Source organism: Macaca nemestrina, chromosome 5, assembly GCF_043159975.1.
Source record: "Macaca nemestrina isolate mMacNem1 chromosome 5, mMacNem.hap1, whole genome shotgun sequence".
In the NCBI taxonomy this organism is placed as follows: Eukaryota; Metazoa; Chordata; class Mammalia; order Primates; family Cercopithecidae; genus Macaca; species Macaca nemestrina.
In genome coordinates this window covers 74,718,387-74,736,452 of record NC_092129.1, presented here as the reverse complement: position 1 = coordinate 74,736,452, position 18,066 = coordinate 74,718,387, and the positions used below count along the sequence as shown (strand labels likewise).

General features: G+C 40.5%; 1 protein-coding gene across 5 annotated transcripts in view; it reads left to right on the top strand.

Moving 5' to 3' along the window:
• LOC105478723 (NADPH oxidase 3) overlaps positions 1-18,066 on the top strand; it is a 101,822-nt gene that overhangs the window by 26,718 nt on the left and 57,038 nt on the right. For 4 of the 5 annotated variants that reach the window (XR_985408.2, XM_011736319.2, XM_011736318.2 and 1 more), the window contains exons 2-6: positions 662-757; positions 870-980; positions 2,276-2,360; positions 12,001-12,146; positions 15,291-15,472. Coding sequence is in view for 4 of the 5 variants with exons in the window: in XM_011736319.2 (XP_011734621.2) it covers positions 662-757; positions 870-980; positions 2,276-2,360; positions 12,001-12,146; positions 15,291-15,472 (620 nt within the window). In the remaining variant the exon portion in view is untranslated. Of the gene's footprint in view, positions 1-661; positions 758-869; positions 981-2,275; positions 2,361-10,937; positions 11,350-12,000; positions 12,147-15,290; positions 15,473-18,066 lie in introns of those variants that run through there. The other variant, XM_011736324.2, reaches the window with a different exon arrangement.

The window sequence follows — 18,066 nt, the reverse complement described above, 5'->3', positions numbered from 1 at the left end:
TGCTGGATTTTGAATGAGGGTCTCTCCCTCATATTAGTAGTAAGTATCAATTTCGTCATTCAACTTTACATACACAGATTGAATAGTCTTTGGTTTTTAGGAAAACTTGTATAGGAACACTAAATAGCTTGAAGTATTACTCTGGTTAAAAGACTAAAACTTGTTAGAAAACATTCAGTAGATATATTTAATTTACCCTTATAGAATCATGCAAAGTTGTTTTCCGATTGAGCTCATTTTTAATTACTTTTAAAGTCAAGTAGTTTGTTTTTGCATAATGTATGAGTGTTTCTCTAAATCAAATGAAGTCTCTGAATTAGACTATGAAATTGGAATTTTTTTCTAGAGAACTCTCAGAGTTGTTCTTAAAGATTTCCTCCTTCTTGACATCATTGTCAAGCAACATTGATTAAGAAGCTTTTGTGGTTTCATTAAATCACTTAAAGTTGACTCATATGTGTTTAAAATCTTTTTTATAAAGGTAATCATTTCTTACCATTATAATCCTATTAAAAACTAATCTATGAGAAATAAATATGTGGAGTGATTCTGATTAATATTGAGAAGCTCTTCATTCTACGTTAAAAGAACCCCAAGTGATTTTGAATAGAGAAAAAGCTTGAAGGTAGTATTGATTGGTTCTCTTTCCTTTCTACTCTAGCTCTCATGGCTGGGAGTAAATTTGTATCTGTTTATTGACATGTTCTACTGGTATGAAGAGGAGGAGTCTTTCCATTACACACGAGTTATTTTGGGTGTAAGTACGGTTTATGATTAAACATTACTTTTTCAAAAAACAAAATGCATTTTATTTGCCCTGGATCCTTGTTTTCCCTGAATCTCTTTTTTATGTCTTTACATGTGGACAGTCAACACTGGCTTGGGCGCGAGCGTCTGCACTGTGCCTGAATTTTAACTGCATGCTAATTCTAATACCTATCAGTCGAAACCTTATTTCATTCATAAGAGGAACAAGTATTGTAAGTACTAAAATATTTGAAATAATTTCAGTTGTTATGACTTCCTCATATAAGTGCCATTGAAAACAAAAATGTACTTTATTATGAAATTCTCGGTTATTCTGTTTAAACTTGGGTTTCTTTGTTAGAGATAACAGAAAGGCTAAAACTGAAAAACGGTAGTCAGTACATCTATCTGATTTGGCTTTGGCTGTTGCCGTTGATTTCCTACATGACACTCAACTCATTGCTCAACAGTTTCCTGATGTATTTGCACCATGAAGATGGTGCATTATAATAGCTGGAACCATCATTGTTTCTGATTGAAAGACGACAAATAAGCTTTTGAGACAAATGCCACCAGGAAACATCTCTCAGGGTTCTCACCCACAAAAGCATAATCACAGTACATAGATTTTATTATGTAGATTTTAACCTCTACCAAACATAATGGGATATTTCCCAATTATATTGATTTCACTGTGTTAGGAACTTACCTGTGCCTCCTGTCAAACAAAATAGCATACAGAAAATGAGTCCTTCAAAAACTTTTACCAGGGAAAATACTGTATTATGCAGGCATCCCTCATTTCATTGCACTTCCCTTTATTGCACTTCTCAGATACTATGGTTTTTACAAATTGAAGACTTCTGGCAACCCTGTGTGGAGCGAGTATACTAGCGCCATTTTTTCCAATACCATGTGCTCGCTTTGTGTCTCTGTGTCAGCACTTTTTAGCAATAAAGTATTTTTTAATTAAAGTCTGTACTTTTTTTTAGACATAATGCTATTTCACACTTAATAGACTACAGTATGGTATAAATGTAACTTTTATATACACTAGAAAATCAAAATTTTTGTGTGACTTGCTTTATTGCAATGGTCTGAAATTAAATCCACAATATCTCCGAGGTATGCCTGTGTAATCATCATCATAATTTTATGAATATTTATATATAGATGCATATTTGCCTTTGTATATGTGGGAATAATTTATAGACTACCTAAAACACATGAATGAGGATGACGGCTATCACCTTAAATTTTTAAACAAAGAAGCTGAGTGAGGCATGTATTTTAGCAGGCTTATTCAAGAGTTTTGAATTATAACCAGAGAACTAATAAGTCAATCATTTTTGAGCTGAGAGTTCAGCAAAGCAACTAATAACCTTTTGATTTGCCTGTTTGACTAACGGCCATTAACTTTTGTGTCACATTTAGAGGCAAAGCCTGATTCCTACTCTCTTAACTGTCATGACACTGTTTTCATTGTAATTTTTCCATAAATCAGGCATTTTTTTTTTTGTTACTCTAGTGCTGCAGAGGACCGTGGAGGAGGCAATTAGACAAAAACCTCAAATTTCACAAACTGGTCGCCTATGGGATAGCTGTTAATGCAAGTAAGTACTTACTAATTGCTTGATGGATTTTACAATATCTGATGCCTAACTTCATAGTTTTGTTTTAACTCTGACTTCCTCAAGTCTCACCCTTAGGTAAAAGAAATCTTAGCCATTTATTTCACCCTGTAAACCTTATACAAATGGGTTTTTACATTTTCAATTTATACTTACATAAGAGTTTTCCCCTACCAAGACCTCAATTTGTCAAAGAAAAGCTGGTGAAACTTCATTTGTGAATAGTTAAGCTTGTTAATAATACAATAATAAATATTTGAAAAAGGAACACTTTGTTACTCAGCATAATTCACTTTGGAAATAAAATTGACCTCTGCTCAAAATCTCATTCGCAGTCATAGGAAAATGACTGTCAAATAGTATTGTGGGCAATAAAAAAGAAAAAAGAAAAGAAAGATCATGTGAGCAAAGTTCTGAATCATATTGAGGTAATGGACATAAAAGGGTCTTGAAAACACATGAAGCTTTATCGGCACATAAAGTGTTATTGTTATTATTATATTTCTAATTCAAGAGGAAGGCACTAGAAATTAGCATCCAAGGCCAAGGTTAAACTCTGATGAGGAAGAAAGGAGGAGGAGCAGCCATCAACCAGCTCGTGGTTTTGCTGGAAAACAAAGACACTGAAATAAAAGGCTATCTGAGCGATAAAGAGTTATGATTCAGGACTGTTTCTCTCAAACTAATTTAACTATAAAATGTTTTCCTCATTTGTTTTTATCCTCTCATGCATAAAAAAAAAAGGCAGAGTAAAAGGAACACTCAAAACAAATGTGAATTTAATTAAGCAACAAGACATGACAGACGGTGCCCGAGTGCCAATTAACACAACTTTGGGTGTGCAGTGAGACATGAGGGGAAGATGCTCCCATTGATTGTCTTCGGCACTGGATTAAACCAACCCGAGAACTGCTTTGTAAAAGGTCTTTGTGGTTTGTGAGGAAATAAGAGTAAAAAGACATCGTGTCCTAGAGAAAACCAGCTCAGGGATAAAGGGGAAAAAATAAGGCTGGTTCATCTTTGTATTCCAAGGCCCACAATAGTGCTGAGTATGCGTAGGCACCAATAACCTTTCATGAATGAGCAAATGCATGAAGGAATAAAGACTCAGGGAAACAGATTTTGGCTTAGGAATGGAAGTCTTTTCCGGACCTTAAAAATTATCTAAAATTAGAATGAAGTTCCCCTAAGAGTACTGAATTCCCCATCATGGATGATGTCCAGAGACCAGATTGCTCCTTGATAGGCTCATCAGAGAAGGAATTCAAGGAATCTCTAGGCTTCCTTTAAAATCTTAAATAGCTTGATTTCTGCATAACAGTAAAATGGCAAAAATATTATCATAGTACAATAGCTTTAAGACAGAATTGAACTCTAAGAGAAAGTTTTAAAGATATTACAGAGAGAAGGGGGAAAAAAACAGCCAGCATCAAAATACATCAGAAAAGAGGCCGGGTACGGTGGTTCACGCCTGTAATCCCAGCACTTCAGGAGGCTGAGACAAGTGAATTGCTTGAGTTCAGAAGTTCGAGACTAGCCCGGGCAACATAGTGAAAGCCCGTCTCTAGCAAAAATATGAAAAAATTAGATGGGCATGGTGGCACATGCCTATGGTACCAGCTACTTGGGAGGCTTTGGTGGGAGGATGACTTGAGCCCAGGAGGTGAACGTTGCAGGGAGCTAAAATTGTGCCACTGCACTCCAGCCTGGACAACACAGTGAGACCCCCATCTCAAAATAAAAAAAAAAATACAACAGAAAAGAAAGCAGAGAATAAGAAAAATGTGTGTTATGAAATAGTTTTCTCCTTAAACTTTTGGGCATGTACATTTCTTTATATGTAATCGTGTATCAATAATACCAATGCATTAGAAACATATAATGAATATCCCCCATGTTAAAGATACCCTGATAGCAGCTATATCTTTCTGAAACTAGTGTGGTCATGGCTGTTTTAGGATGGAGTATAATTTAGTATAAGCAGCAGTTGACTGAAATCAGGTGACCAAATTATGTTATACCTCTCTACTGATTGGTAGTGTGATATCAGATAAGTTCCTCCTGCTCTCTCTTCTGTGGAGTTAAAAGAATACTAATACAGGCCAGGCATGGTGGCTCACGCCTGTAATCCCAGCACTTTGGGAGGTTGGGGAGGGTGGGTCACCCAAGGTCAGGAGTTCGAGACCAGCTTGACCAACACGGTGAAACACCGTCTGTACTAAAAATGCAAAAATTAGCAAGCATGGTGCTGCACACCTGTAATCCCAGCTACTCGGGAGGTTAATGCAGGAGAATCGCCGGAACCCAGGAGGTGGAGGTTGCAGTGAGCCGAGATTGCATCATTGTACTCCAGCCTAGGCAACAAGAGCAAAACTCTGTCTCAAAAAATAATAATAATAATAAATAAATACATTTCAATGAGATGTGAAGATTATTGTCAGGACCAGAGTTAGTTGGAAATTTGGAGAATACAGGGCTATTCATTTGTTGCTATTGCAAATAAGATCAAATCCAAAGCCCTTAGCCTGGCCAAGGGGTCCAATGACCTCGCGTGTGCCCACTGCCTGTGCCCCTTGCCACAGTCTTATCTCCTGCCACTACCCCCTGGCTTTTCCCCTTGGGCACACCCAGCTCCTGGGAGTTCCTAAGCATTCTGTGCCTTTGCTCCAGGGATCCCCCTTGCCTGAAATGCTCTGCCCTCCTCGTGGTGCTAAATGGGTGAGACATGGCCATGCCCAGGACTCATATCCTGGTCCACCTCCTCCGATGCAGCCATTTCAACGAGGGGTCTGAGGTCATACTTTCTACCACAGAGTGAAATTCATTCCCCCAGAAGCTGATCACCTCCAGGGCTGAGCCTGTGCCTTACACATCTTGGCTGCCCTGGTCCCTGGCACACAAGAGGTCCTCAAAAATTTGGTGAAAACAGGATGAGTAGGAGTCGGCCAGCAGGCAAGAGAGGTTGAAGGAAACGCTGGGAATGGTACAGCACACAGACGCATGAGCTGTTCAGGGAGTTATGAGCAGTCTGGGGAGGACTGAACAGAGTGTGCGGAGGGAAAAGATTTAAACGATGCCAGTTGTCCAAGATAATACATTCGCATTCTGCTGCAACCAGAGAAAGCAGGGTGCTCTTTCTCCCTCTGTCCCTCACACATCCCTGGAGAGAATCAAGTGTTCTTTTCGGCCCCCTTCCTCCTGAACCCCACGGCTTTGCCAGGTACCCAGATATCACCTGGGGTTCCCCCAGCAGGGTCAGAACTGCCACCCAGAACAGAGTGCCCCTCATCCTACTCCTCCATAGCAACCAGCAGCACTGCGGTGTTTCCACTCCCTGCAAACGGAGGGAGGAGGCTGGGGAGAAAGCTCTCCGCTTCTCCCAAACCCTGACAAAGCAATTATTACATTTCACATGAACGGAGAAATGCGTCTGGCAACTGCGCTTTTAGGAGGAAAAAAATGCTAAGCCTTGGTTTCATGGAAACACCTCTGCTTTTCACATTGTGTTCTTCTGGTAGATTCACTTGGGAGCAGCTGAAAATGTCCCTGCGCTTGTTTTATTAGCATCGCCCATTATGCTGCATTTCAAACAGCCGGCTGGCTTAACAGAGGTGTGTAACCTTGGAAAAAGTGCGACCACATCGAAGTTTGCGTGCCAACCTCTAATTTCTCATCCGTTCCCCTATAAGCTGAGCTGCAGGCTTTAATTGGTCAAATCATTAAAGGATGTAATTAGAGACTGGTGGAAGAAGGCGAGGGAGGAGGAGGGAAGAGGCAAAACAATGGTATCTGTAATCAAGGACATCACGGAAAATGCAGTGACAGGAACTCTTCTTTTGGCTTCCTGCCTTCCTGCTTGCCTGCCTATGATAAGAGCTGCCGGAGCATTCTTGAACCACTAATAAATCATTTTCGGGGACCTATAACCCCACGGGTATAAAAATCATAGTTTCACAGCCTCTTCGTTCTTGTTAATGCAGATCTTTCTGGAGTCCCTGGTCCACAGCAGACCTTGAAGACCCTTCCAATTGAAAAGTAGTACTTTGAGCTCGAGCTTCCATTAAGGGGTGTCTAAATAGTGACCCAGGCGGCTCTCCCTGGCAGAGTCGGCAGCTTGCTTCTGCCAGGTTCTAGGAGTGAACAATTAGCCAAGTGCAGCTCCTGATGAGTTGCTAAAATTAGTCTACAAACATCAATAAACATAACAAGGGCAGGGTGAGAGGAGAGAGCACAGAATAAGGGTGCCCAGAAAATAAAGATTTGGAGACCCCGGCTTGAGAACAGCCCTAAAGCCGCAGACTCTTCAGTCCTGACCCCCTCAAGGATTGCTCCTAACCAGTTCCTCCTGAGGCTCTGGGAGCTTCAGGGAAGCTCCATTCCCAGTCCTGCCTGACAGGATTTAATGTGATTTACAAATGCGTGGCACACACAGGGTGCCAGAGTCAACGAATCCTCCTACAGAAATCAGACCACAGGTTTAAAAGTTTGCAGCCAAATTCTGGCTGCAGAAGCACAGCCAGAATCTGTCCCTGGGTCCTTGTTTCTAAAGGCTGTTTAATTAGGAGGTGACTAACTCCAAAATGACTGTTATCACTGACAGGCAGGCAGAAAGACAGCAAGACGGACCACACTTCCAAGATTCCCCTCAATTATGCTCACTTCGATCTCCTGAAAAATAAAATGAAAGAAGGAAGGTAAAAGAACTTTTTCAGGGCAACTGGCTCTAATAGTAGCCTTTATGATTTTTTTTTTTTTTTTTTTTTTTTTTTTTTTTGGTTCACTCTTTAACGTAAAACTCCTTATTGGAACTCAGAAATTCACACACCAATTAAATGCGCATGTGTAGTGTTTCCAAAATTGCTGCTCTCTTAAAAGTACCCGGGGAGAACACAAAATTGTAGAAAGATCCAGTTATAGCACCTTTGAGCCTGGCACAATTGGGTTATGGAAATGTGTGTCTTGCGGTCCTCCAAGGGCACAGCAGTGCATACTGTAGAAAGTCCACAGAGGCCCAGGGAGAGCTCACCCCATAGCTAATGGCGTTGGATTTACTAAAAGACTGAAGAGCCCCATTTAAGCCAGAGTTGGCTTTGGAAACATGAAAACATGAACTTCGTGTTTGCATTACTTCCATATTGGTCTACAAATCCCTTTTAGATGATAAATACGTTCCCAGTAAACTTCAGAGAAAGACACAGGAGCCACACAGCTGGAAGGGAGCTTAGATAACCTTGTTTAGTACAATCTACCCATTTCACAGATGGGAAAAAAGGGCCTGAAAGAAGTTAAGTGACTGAGAAGTATCCTCTTCAGTATTCTTTCTGTTACATACTAATATCAAATCTAATAACATGAAATGATACTGATGACTAAGACAGAGCGAAATCAAACCACGTCACTGTTTTATCCCATCTCTGTAGCCCTTGTCTCTGTAACATAAACAGCGTGGCTACTTACATTTTTAAGAACCTAAAATGTAGAAGGGAAGGAATAGAAAATATAATGTCTAAAAAAGAACAAAAATAGTATCTCCCCTGGTGCCTATCAAGTCACAACAATTCTGAATTTAGCGGTTGGTGTATCTTTAGTTCCAAGCCAAGATTGCTGTAAAATTAGGATCAGATCTAAGGGGAAAATAAAATGTTTAGACAAACAAAATCAGCATAAGCAGTTTTCTCTCTGAGAATTCCTGAGATAAATAAAATATTCCACTTTGTATGTTCTACCTTGTGAAAGGAAAACAAAATGGAGGTAGCAAGAGCAAGGGAACATGTAAGACATGAACTTTAAAGTGTGTGACAAATACTGGAGAGAATAGTTTTTACACATTCCCTCAGAACCTGCCTCTTGAAAACCATCTGGGGCTTCCTCGTACTCCTTCATTAGTTTCTTCAGCTCTATTATGGGAGACCTGGCAATAAGAATAAATAAGTAGTTCAATATCTTTGTTCATTCAATCAACATACTTAAATTTCGTTTAACAATGTCAAATTCTCATGTGGAAATCAATCTAACAGAAAACAAATTGCAATCAACAACTCATTACAGGGGAGAAGAATGTTATAAAATATAAGGCCAGGTGTGGTGGCTCACGCCTGTAATCCCAGCACTTTGGGAGGCCAAGGAGGGTAGATTGCCTGAGCTTAGGAGTTTGAGACCAGCCTGGGCAGCATGATAAAACCCCATCTCTACTAAAAATTAGCTGGGCATGGTGGTGCGTGCCTGTAATCCCAGCTACTCAGAGGCTGAGGCAGGAGAATTGCTTGAACCCGGGCGGCGGAGTTTGCAGTTAGCTGAGAGCATGCCATTGCACTCCAGCCTGGGTGACAGAGTAAGACTCTGTCTCAACAACAACAAAAATAAGTTATAAAATATTAAAAACTTATCTTGCCTTCTATTTCTGACTATCACATATGGATTATGCAATGGTAAACATATCAGTTAACTTGGTCCGAAACTCAGTCTGTAGTTCTGTAAATTGTGAACAGCTTCACACCCTGTCTGGAGTGTACTAGTCTGTGGAGAGAGAATTAAAGAAAGCTAGGAGGAGAGGAGGAGTAAGGGTCAAGGGGCAGAATATAAAAGAAGCATTCACGCCAACCTACAATGAGGACTCCAAATGTTGTTATCAGTCAGAAGCCTTAGAAACGGTTGGACTCTAGATTAAAGACACCAGGTAAACCATTCAGTTTTATCTCAGCCCGTAGAAAAAAAGCTAGTTTTCAATTAAAAATCAGGTATGATAATTGCTCATTAGTCAAATGAAGCAATACAGCTTAATAGTCAAAAGATGGAGCACTGAGTCATGCAAACCACTAAACCACTTTCATCACTAATGAGCAACACATTCCTTAACTCTTTGGATACTGGTCTGTGAAATGAGAAGAAGGCTGATACCTGAGGAGGGTTAAATCAGATAATACGCCTATAGCATTTATAACAGTGTCTGTTGTATAGTAAACATTCAATGTGTTTGCTATGAAGCGTACTACCTGCTTTTTAAAGACTTTGAGATAGTTATCAGAAAACAGCATTTAGGAATACTGGACAATGTTTGTGTTCAATTTAGCAAATAGTTTCCGTTTTGCATGTAACATATTGGAAGGGACTCCTGCTAGATAAGCCTTTCCAGCTTTGTGGATGCTGAGGCTAAACAAGGCTGCCCCTTCATCGACATGCCGTATATGTTGACAAAGCACCCTGGGAGGAAATAGAGTACCTCATGGGTGCTAACCTCTCTGAAGCCACAAGGAGGCAGTAAACATCATGATGCAGAAACAGTGTCACATGCTTTGCCTTCTTGGGTGAGCCTCAACCTGAGGTATATTTGACTTGATTTTCAACTTAAAGGCTAAAGAAAAAATGTGCAATATACACTTATATATATATAATTGTTATATATGATATATATATGTGTGTGTGTATATATATATATATCAACAGAAAAGCATTACTCCAACAAGGTTGCGTCTATAGATTGATTTTCTGACCCTTTCTTTACCCCTTCTACCTTTCTGTAATCTCATTGTCACTAAGCAAATAATTGTCAAATGCAAACTGGTACTGAGGTTTCAAGGATGAATAAAGTCCATCCTTGAGGAGTGAAAGTTCATCAGGGGGTGCAGGGATAAACAGATACTGCAACAGTAATATCTGAGAAATGCTATGGTCATACTATCATTTGTGCTGGTGAAATTGAAGAATGTGTGATAGAAGTCAACTTTTGAAGTGAGCTGTAAGGCGTGAGTAGAACATTTTGCAAATCAGAAAAGGGAGTGATAGCAGGAACTCAGGTGACAAAGAAAAGAGGTTGCATAGAAGACAGCATTTCTAAATAAATCTGCTCCTAGGACCACAGGGACCAAAATGACACCAATATTCTCAGAAGTTCCTGCTGTTTCTTTTTCCCCATCACATTTTCTTCCATACCTCAACCCACAAGGTACAGCCATGGAGGATCCCGTAACTCATTCACAACTTGTATAGACTGTATGATAGTCATAGGCCATGCTACTCCTCACTGTGGGTGCAGAAGAAAAGAAGATATCAACTGGGAAATTATCTATACCCTGGGCAGTGAAGCCTCATTTCACACATGAATCTGATCCCAATGGCAGTTATCAACTGGCCACCCAGCAGGAGTTTCATTTGCAGGAAAAGCATCAGTATGTCGTTGCCTAGCTGTGACTGCTGGCTTCCCAACAGATTTGGAAAGAGCAGCATCAGACACAGAATCCTCAGGCCAGACGATGCTGTGTTCTTAAGCTTGTTCTCTTCATTTAGAATTTAGACACCACCAAGTCCCAGAATTAGAAAGCTCCATTTACTTCTTAAGAATATACAGAAGGTATGTTTAGTTCCATAAATACTGGCTTATTTCAATCCACCAGGAATAACACATGCAAATGTATGTGTGAATGTGTATGTGCAGGGGTATATATACATATAGAGTAGTCCCTCCTCGTCTGCAGGGGATACATTCCAAGACCCACAGCGGATGCCTGAAACAGTGGATAGTACTGACCCCGACTGCCATCCATCGGAACATGTTCCTTTTCATGTCTTCCACCCACTAATGTAATGCCTTTTTCATCATAAATAAGCACTTATCATGCACTGTGGCTGTAACTTTTGCAGTCTGAGGTGTGACAGCGAAACTAGCACAAGTGTCTTTTTTCTTCACAATTTCAGATAGAAGATTTGTTCTTACCATAGATCTTAGCAATTTCCACATACAGTTTTTTTCCTTTCCTTATTAAGTAGAGAACTTTCACCTTTTCACTTAAAGGAAGGACTTGATCGTTTCTCTTTGGCATAGCTGAATTGCCAGCATCACTACTTTTGCGCTTTGGGGCCATTTTTAAGCAAAATAAGGATGACTTGCACACAAACACTGGGATACCGTGACAGTTGGTCTGATAACCAAGAGGGCTACTGGATATGCTGGACAAAGGGATGATTCACATCCCAGGTAGGACAGAGCGGGATGGCATGAGATTTCATCATACTACTCAGAATGGCATGCAATGTAAAACACAAATTGCTTACTCCTGGAATTTTCCGTTCAATATTTTCTGATTGTGGTTGACCTCGGGTAACTTAAACTGGGGAAAGTGAAACTTTAGACTGGGGGGACTACTGTATACTAAAATGTGTAAAGGAATAAACAGAAAACAAAAGGGAACAAAAACAATATATCTCCTGGTATCTATCATTTGTGTCATATACATACATATCAGCATGTGTAATGTACAGTATTCTAGAATAATGCTTTCCGATTTCTTAAGAAGTTATATATAATTATTTCTTTTAGAATTATATTGTATATAATTATGCTGAGATATCATAACATTTATTCCATTTCCATGATAACTATACACTTTATGATTAACTGAGATTTACTTCATTAATATAATTTAAATAAATGTGGAGATTTTTGTACAATATCTTTGGAAGTATTCAATCCACTCCACTCAAAGCACTGTGAAAGATGTATAAATAAATCACTTTTCCTTGGAGATTACAAAAACCAGAACAGAGAAACTTGAGCACAGAGACACAGTATTTTTTAGTAACTAGGGAGGAAGCCACAGGGTACATGTTTGGTGTCGTCTCGTCCTAGCCATCCATGTCGTGGCGCATTTCTTCAACCTGGAACGCTATCGCTGGAGCCAGTCCAAGGAGGCCCAGGGACTTCTGGCTGCACTTTCCAAGTTGGGTAACACCCCTAATGAGAGCTACCTCAACCCTATCCGGACCTTCCCCATGGTGAGTTCCTGCCTGCTAACGAGCTTCTCCCCTGAAAACTCCGTCCTTTTCCAATCCTCTAATCAGGAATGCTATATTGAAAAGCTTTTAATAAAAGGGCTGGAGAGTGAAAATTTACATGGAATTTGTTCTTAATTTCACATTTTCTAAAAAGTTATTTTTTTAATCATTAATGTTGCTGGGAAGTTATGAGCAAGGAGAAAAAGATATGTCACCTAATTAATTTTTATACACACACACACACACACACACACACAAGAAATGCAGTAACCTGTTAAATTCCTAATATTTTAAAATTTAACATTTTAAAAGCAGTCCATGATTAGATATTTTTTCACTGATGTTAGACTCATAAAGAATGTGAAGTGCCATCTAAACCCAGAAATTATAAATTGGATGTCTTCATTTTCAATCTGCAGATTGTTTTCCGGATCTCTTCTCCAAATGCCTCATACATTGGCACATATGTGAATAGCTGCTTTGCCAAATCAGATACTGGGCAAAGCAGCTAATTTCATAATGAGACCTGCATGGCCAGTGACATCATTAATGCTAATTACCTGTGTGCACAGAGTGTCAGCAGCTATGGGGAACAAAAAGAAAACCAAAAATGTAGGCACAGCAATCTGTGTTCCAAGATTAAGACAGTTGTCTCCCTTAATTCACCCCTACCTCTTTCTTTGTGGTTGGTCTCAATTTTTTTCCCATGTACCACCACATTGGCATATGTGTGCAGCATGTTGACCAGACTAAAAAGATCTCTATTGCCCAAGAAAAGCCCTAAGGCAATACACTTTAGCAATGAAAATCCCTCCATTCTTATCCAGGCCATCTCTTTAAGTGACCATTTCCCCCATGCAGCCTTATTTAAAGAACAAAAATTCAAAATCTGGTTTTGGGACACTTGTTCCATGTCATGTCCCCTAATTAGCCTAGGGTGATTTTCAGTATCAGGCCATTGATCAGGTTTAGTTGAGCTACATTTTCTTTTATTTTTTTTCTTATTTTATTTTATTTTATTTTTTTATTTATTTATTTTTTTTGAGACGAAATCTCACTCTGTCGCCCAGGCTAGAGTGCAGTGGCACAATCTCAGCTCACTGCAAGCTCCGCCTCCCAGGTTCACGCCATTCTTCTGCCTCAGCCTCCCGAGTAGCTGAGACTACAGGCGCCCGCTGCCACGCCCAACTAATTTTTGTATTTTTAATAGAGAGGTTTCATTGTGTTAGCCAGGATGGTCTTGATCTCGTGACCTCATGATCGCCCGCCTTAGCCTCCCAAAGTGCTGGATTACAGGCGTGAGCCACCGTGCCCAGCCTGAGCTACATTTTCTTAGCTGACAGCTATTGGAAGCAAAAATTTCACACCTGCAAATCAGAACTACAGCTGCCCTAAGCGAGTGAGAATGCCTTTATGTCAGTCCATTGAATCACAGCATTTGTCTGGGCACCTACTGAGGTTACTGTTTTTCCCCACTAAGATGCTGGAAAATCCATTGCTACACACACTCAAGAATAAATCTCAACATTTTGCATAGTCTATGTAATAAATAGTATTTATTAAAAATAATTTTCAAGCGATATGATTATGTATTTTAATAGCAAAATAATTAAACTACCACCTATACAGTAATTTCAAAATTTTAGAAGCAATATACTGTGTAAGTACTAATTAAGCTCAGGAAACCCTCTAATTTAGGGTATTTGGAGGGAGATGAGTATCAATAACATAGAGTGTACATTATAGAATATTTTTAGAGATGCAGTGGGATTGTTTTGGAGGATACATTGCAACTCTAACCAGTCTATAAATGTGTTGCAAGAACAGAGATATGGTGATTTGCCTTAATAGGCAAGGAAGAATGATGTGAAATTAGCACATCGTATGATGTAAATGGATTTCTAAAATGCCTGAATGTACTTGAAAAGAAAATATTTTAAATGTTTGAGATATATCCCCTTCAATTTTATTTCCACTCTTTGCTCTATGAAGAAAAAATAAACAATGAAGAAATCCCTGTCCAAATTACCTCCAGATCTCAAAGCAGCCCAAATTAATGAGATTTTACTGACAAAAGATATGGTGAGTTTATTGAGCTCGTGGCCGTCTCAGCGATAGTAACACAATGTATGAATACTAATGACTTGGCAAGAATATGGGAAATTCACAATAAAAACAAACTGCTGCGTGATGCATATTCCAAAAGGCTATTTAACTGTCCCTGGCACTCACAGGTCAGAATTCTGGTCGTTTAGCGGTGTCCACCAGATAAGAATAGCTGTACCTTTATTGATCACCTAGGATTTACCAAGCCTTATTCCAGGCCCCCCGAGATGGCGTGAAAGAAATGCAAGTCATGGTCTTTCCAATTAAGAAGCAAGAGCAAGGAATAACTACCAGGGGAACTGAGTGTGCAGCTGCTTTATTAGGAACGCCCCAAGGGACCTCTCAGAAAAAGTGTTTATTAATGTTAAAATGCAATTAAGCATGGTGATCCACATAGTTATTTTAAAGACTAAAAACTTGAAACTCAGATTTATTTTGCAATATTTTATTTTAAAATGCTCTTTTCATGCTGCCCTCATTTCAATTCAACATAATCACTTTGTTTTTTTATTTTTATTTTTTTTTCTTTTTTCCCATTTTGTCATTGTCGTTGTTGCTTTAAAGACAGGGTCTCACTCTGTCTCCCAGGCTGGAGTGCAGAGGCAGCATCATGGCTCACTGCAGCCTCGAACTCCTGGGATCAAGTGATCGTCCCATCTCAGCCTACTGAGTAGCTGGGACTATAGGCTCAAGCCACCATGCCCAGCTTTTTGAGGGAGGGATGGCGGGGAGGGGTTTCCAGTATAATAACTTTGATGTGAAATGATTTATACAAATTTTAAAAATGTGATAGATGAAATGGTATTTTATGAAATTTTAGCAAAGCAAGTAGCCACCGTAAGCTGGTGGGAAGGGAGAGGAAGAGGAAGCTCCTTCTTGAGTTGCGCCTGCATCCTCATTGAGGCTAACATGCTTCTGCGTGAAACACTGTGAATGGCTCCCTGCTTGAAATCTCAAGTACTGGTCCTAAAAGTGAAAAAAAAAAAAAAAAAGTGCCAGGATATTTATTGTCACGGTGTTCTTTTTTTTTCTTTTTAGAACACAACCACTGAATTGCTAAGGACAATAGCGGGCGTCACCGGCCTGGTGATCTCTCTGGCTTTAGTCTTGATCATGACCTCATCAACCGAGTTCATCAGACAGGCCTCCTATGAGTTGTTCTGGTGCACACACCATGTTTTCATCGTCTTCTTTCTCAGCCTGGCCATCCATGGGATGGGGTAAGTCCACACTGTGCTCCTCTGCAAGGATTTTATCTCTGAGAGTCCCAAAATAATCTTAGAAAGTCTTTTAGATGAAGGATCCCAGCATGCAGTGACTAAAGGACTTGTACAATGTGTGAAAAGCACATTGACTGTGGCAAACGCTTTTTCAGTAACACTGAAAATAAGCTAATAGATGGTGAAGTATTATATTCATTTTTCCTCACTGACTCTGTTAGTGAGTCTTGGCATGTTTATAAAATTCAGGAACTCTAATGAATGCAGGATGACAGTAGATCTATGTTTCATTCAGCACCTGTTCTGCAATCCAATTTATGTGGGATTACTCAGGATATATATTTTTGACACCAAGATTTCACTTCTGCTTAACCAAAACCATCAACTAGGAAACCTGGTGTTCAGGCAGGCACAATGTGTGGCATGGGCAGTCTGGTGCGGGGTCCAGATCCAGCTCTGAGACCAGTTATCAGAGTGAGCCCTTCAGGTCCTCTGGGCCTCAGTTTCCCCATTTGACCTCTAGGATTCCATTTTGCTCAGACATCCCATAAAACACTGCTCTGGCATTCAATACCCACCTGATACGGTTCATCTCTTCATCAGGAAGCTAGCATAGCCCCTGATGTGTTCAAAATCCCTTAAATATAATGTTTTTCAATCCTTTAAATATTAATAAATGGCCCTGGACTAATGAATCAATTGCTGTCTGTGAACTAGCTTGTCCCTTTTAATTATTTCAAAAACTGATTGCCATTTTTTCCATGTTACAATTTTCAAAGCACATTCATATGCATGATCAACTCGACTGCCACAACAGTCCTGTCACGTAGAGAAGGTGCTGTTGTCCCCATTTCATAAAAAGGAAAAAGGTGTTCTCAGGGTTAAGTGATGCCCTCAAGGTCCCATGATGAATAAACGACAGAGTCAGATCTAGGACACCAGTCTTTAGACCATCAAACCTTTACTCTGATTTAGCAAGCCCTGGCAGAACAAGTCTTCCATTTTATGAATTAAACCTTCCTCAACACCAGTAAGAATGCGGCCAGCAATGTTGCTAATGCCCTTTTTGGCTTGCCAGCAGCAACTCCTCTGCTCCTGCACAGCACAATACCCTCTTCCGCCCCTCATTCCCCCACCATTGCCACTGCTGAGTGCGGAGGGTCCTGTCCCGGAGGTGGCCTCCCTCTCTGCACGGACCTGGAAGAGCAAGTGCATAGCTGCAGAGTAGCATGGCCTAGGAAGTCACACATGCCTTGGTGACTCTGGGTCCCATGTAGAGCCCAAGGACAATGCTTTGGGATTTGCCCCTCTGCAAGTCAATGACCCCTCCAGTCTCCCTCCTCACCCTTAATGCTCCTGTCTTCTCAGCCCCCTACTTCTGGAAGGGGGTCGCAGTTCTGCCGCCGCCACTGCCTGTACCTAAGACTTCTCCCATTGTCCCTCAGCTGGCGGACAGAAACACATTCTCCAAGGAAGAAGTGCCCCTGAGGGTGCATTTTACCCTAAAAGACTGCCTGTGCCTCTGCCGAGCCTTAGCAACCGGGTCAGTCCACATTCACACGTCCTCTAGTGCCTGGCTAGAGGCTTCCCATTTTCTTTCACCTAGAACTCTCTGGGATTGGCTCTTCTGAATGTGGAAATCTCACCATTCCTTTTTGTACTTGGGGTGGGCAAGGTGGATGGTGTGTAGTCCTAGTGTGTTCCAACTCAGAGATTGTCAGTTCCCCCGCTTCCTACTGCTAATTCCGCTCACGACGCTGGGGTTGTGACCCCTCAACGTATTTATGAGGCTACCTATAACCCAGGGGAGTCTAGAAGCCCTCTTCACAGACACCATGTGCTTACCCCACTAAACATACAACCCCCACATCCACACCCTGGTGCACTGTAGAAGCGCAAGAGAATTTCAATGGGCAGTGTTTCGTTGGAGATATTTTTGATATCCAAATAACATCTCATAAGATGAAATTTTTTAGTCATTTTAACCTAGTTGAAAAGCTTATTTTAGGATAAGGGCCTCATTTAATCTTCTCAGCGTGAAGTATTCTACAGCTACTGTTTACAGCAAAAGCAATTTGCAAATTCTACACAAAGTGCCAAGTGAAAGTAGGATTATTGGAATGTGTTAAGGCCCACTAATCTTCCTATTATGGGATGGCATAGATGAAGCCATTTCAAAAGTTTAAAATTTTTTAAAGATACAGCGTTTGTGGAATAAGATGAGGCTTCTTTTAGACACTACGGGGAATGCTGCCTACAGCCTGAGAATGAAAGTGTTAAATGTCTGTAATCCTTCCTCTGACTCTCACTTACTATTCACCCTGCCTATGTCTGGGCGTCATTTGTACATTGGAGATTTACAGATAGTTTTTCTCATCGAACTCAGAGGGATGTTATCAAGTTTGGATGGCTTCCATGAAACAGATTGGGACAAAGGCCAAGATGTCAGTTCTAGCTGACACAAGGCTGTTTCCAAGGGCGTATTACTGCTCCCTCCTCCCATGCCCTGTGATATAACAGGGTCCACACCACTCCACAGGCTGTCCAGGACATAAGTCTGTGTGATGCTAAGGTTTCTCAGTCTAGAGTACCAT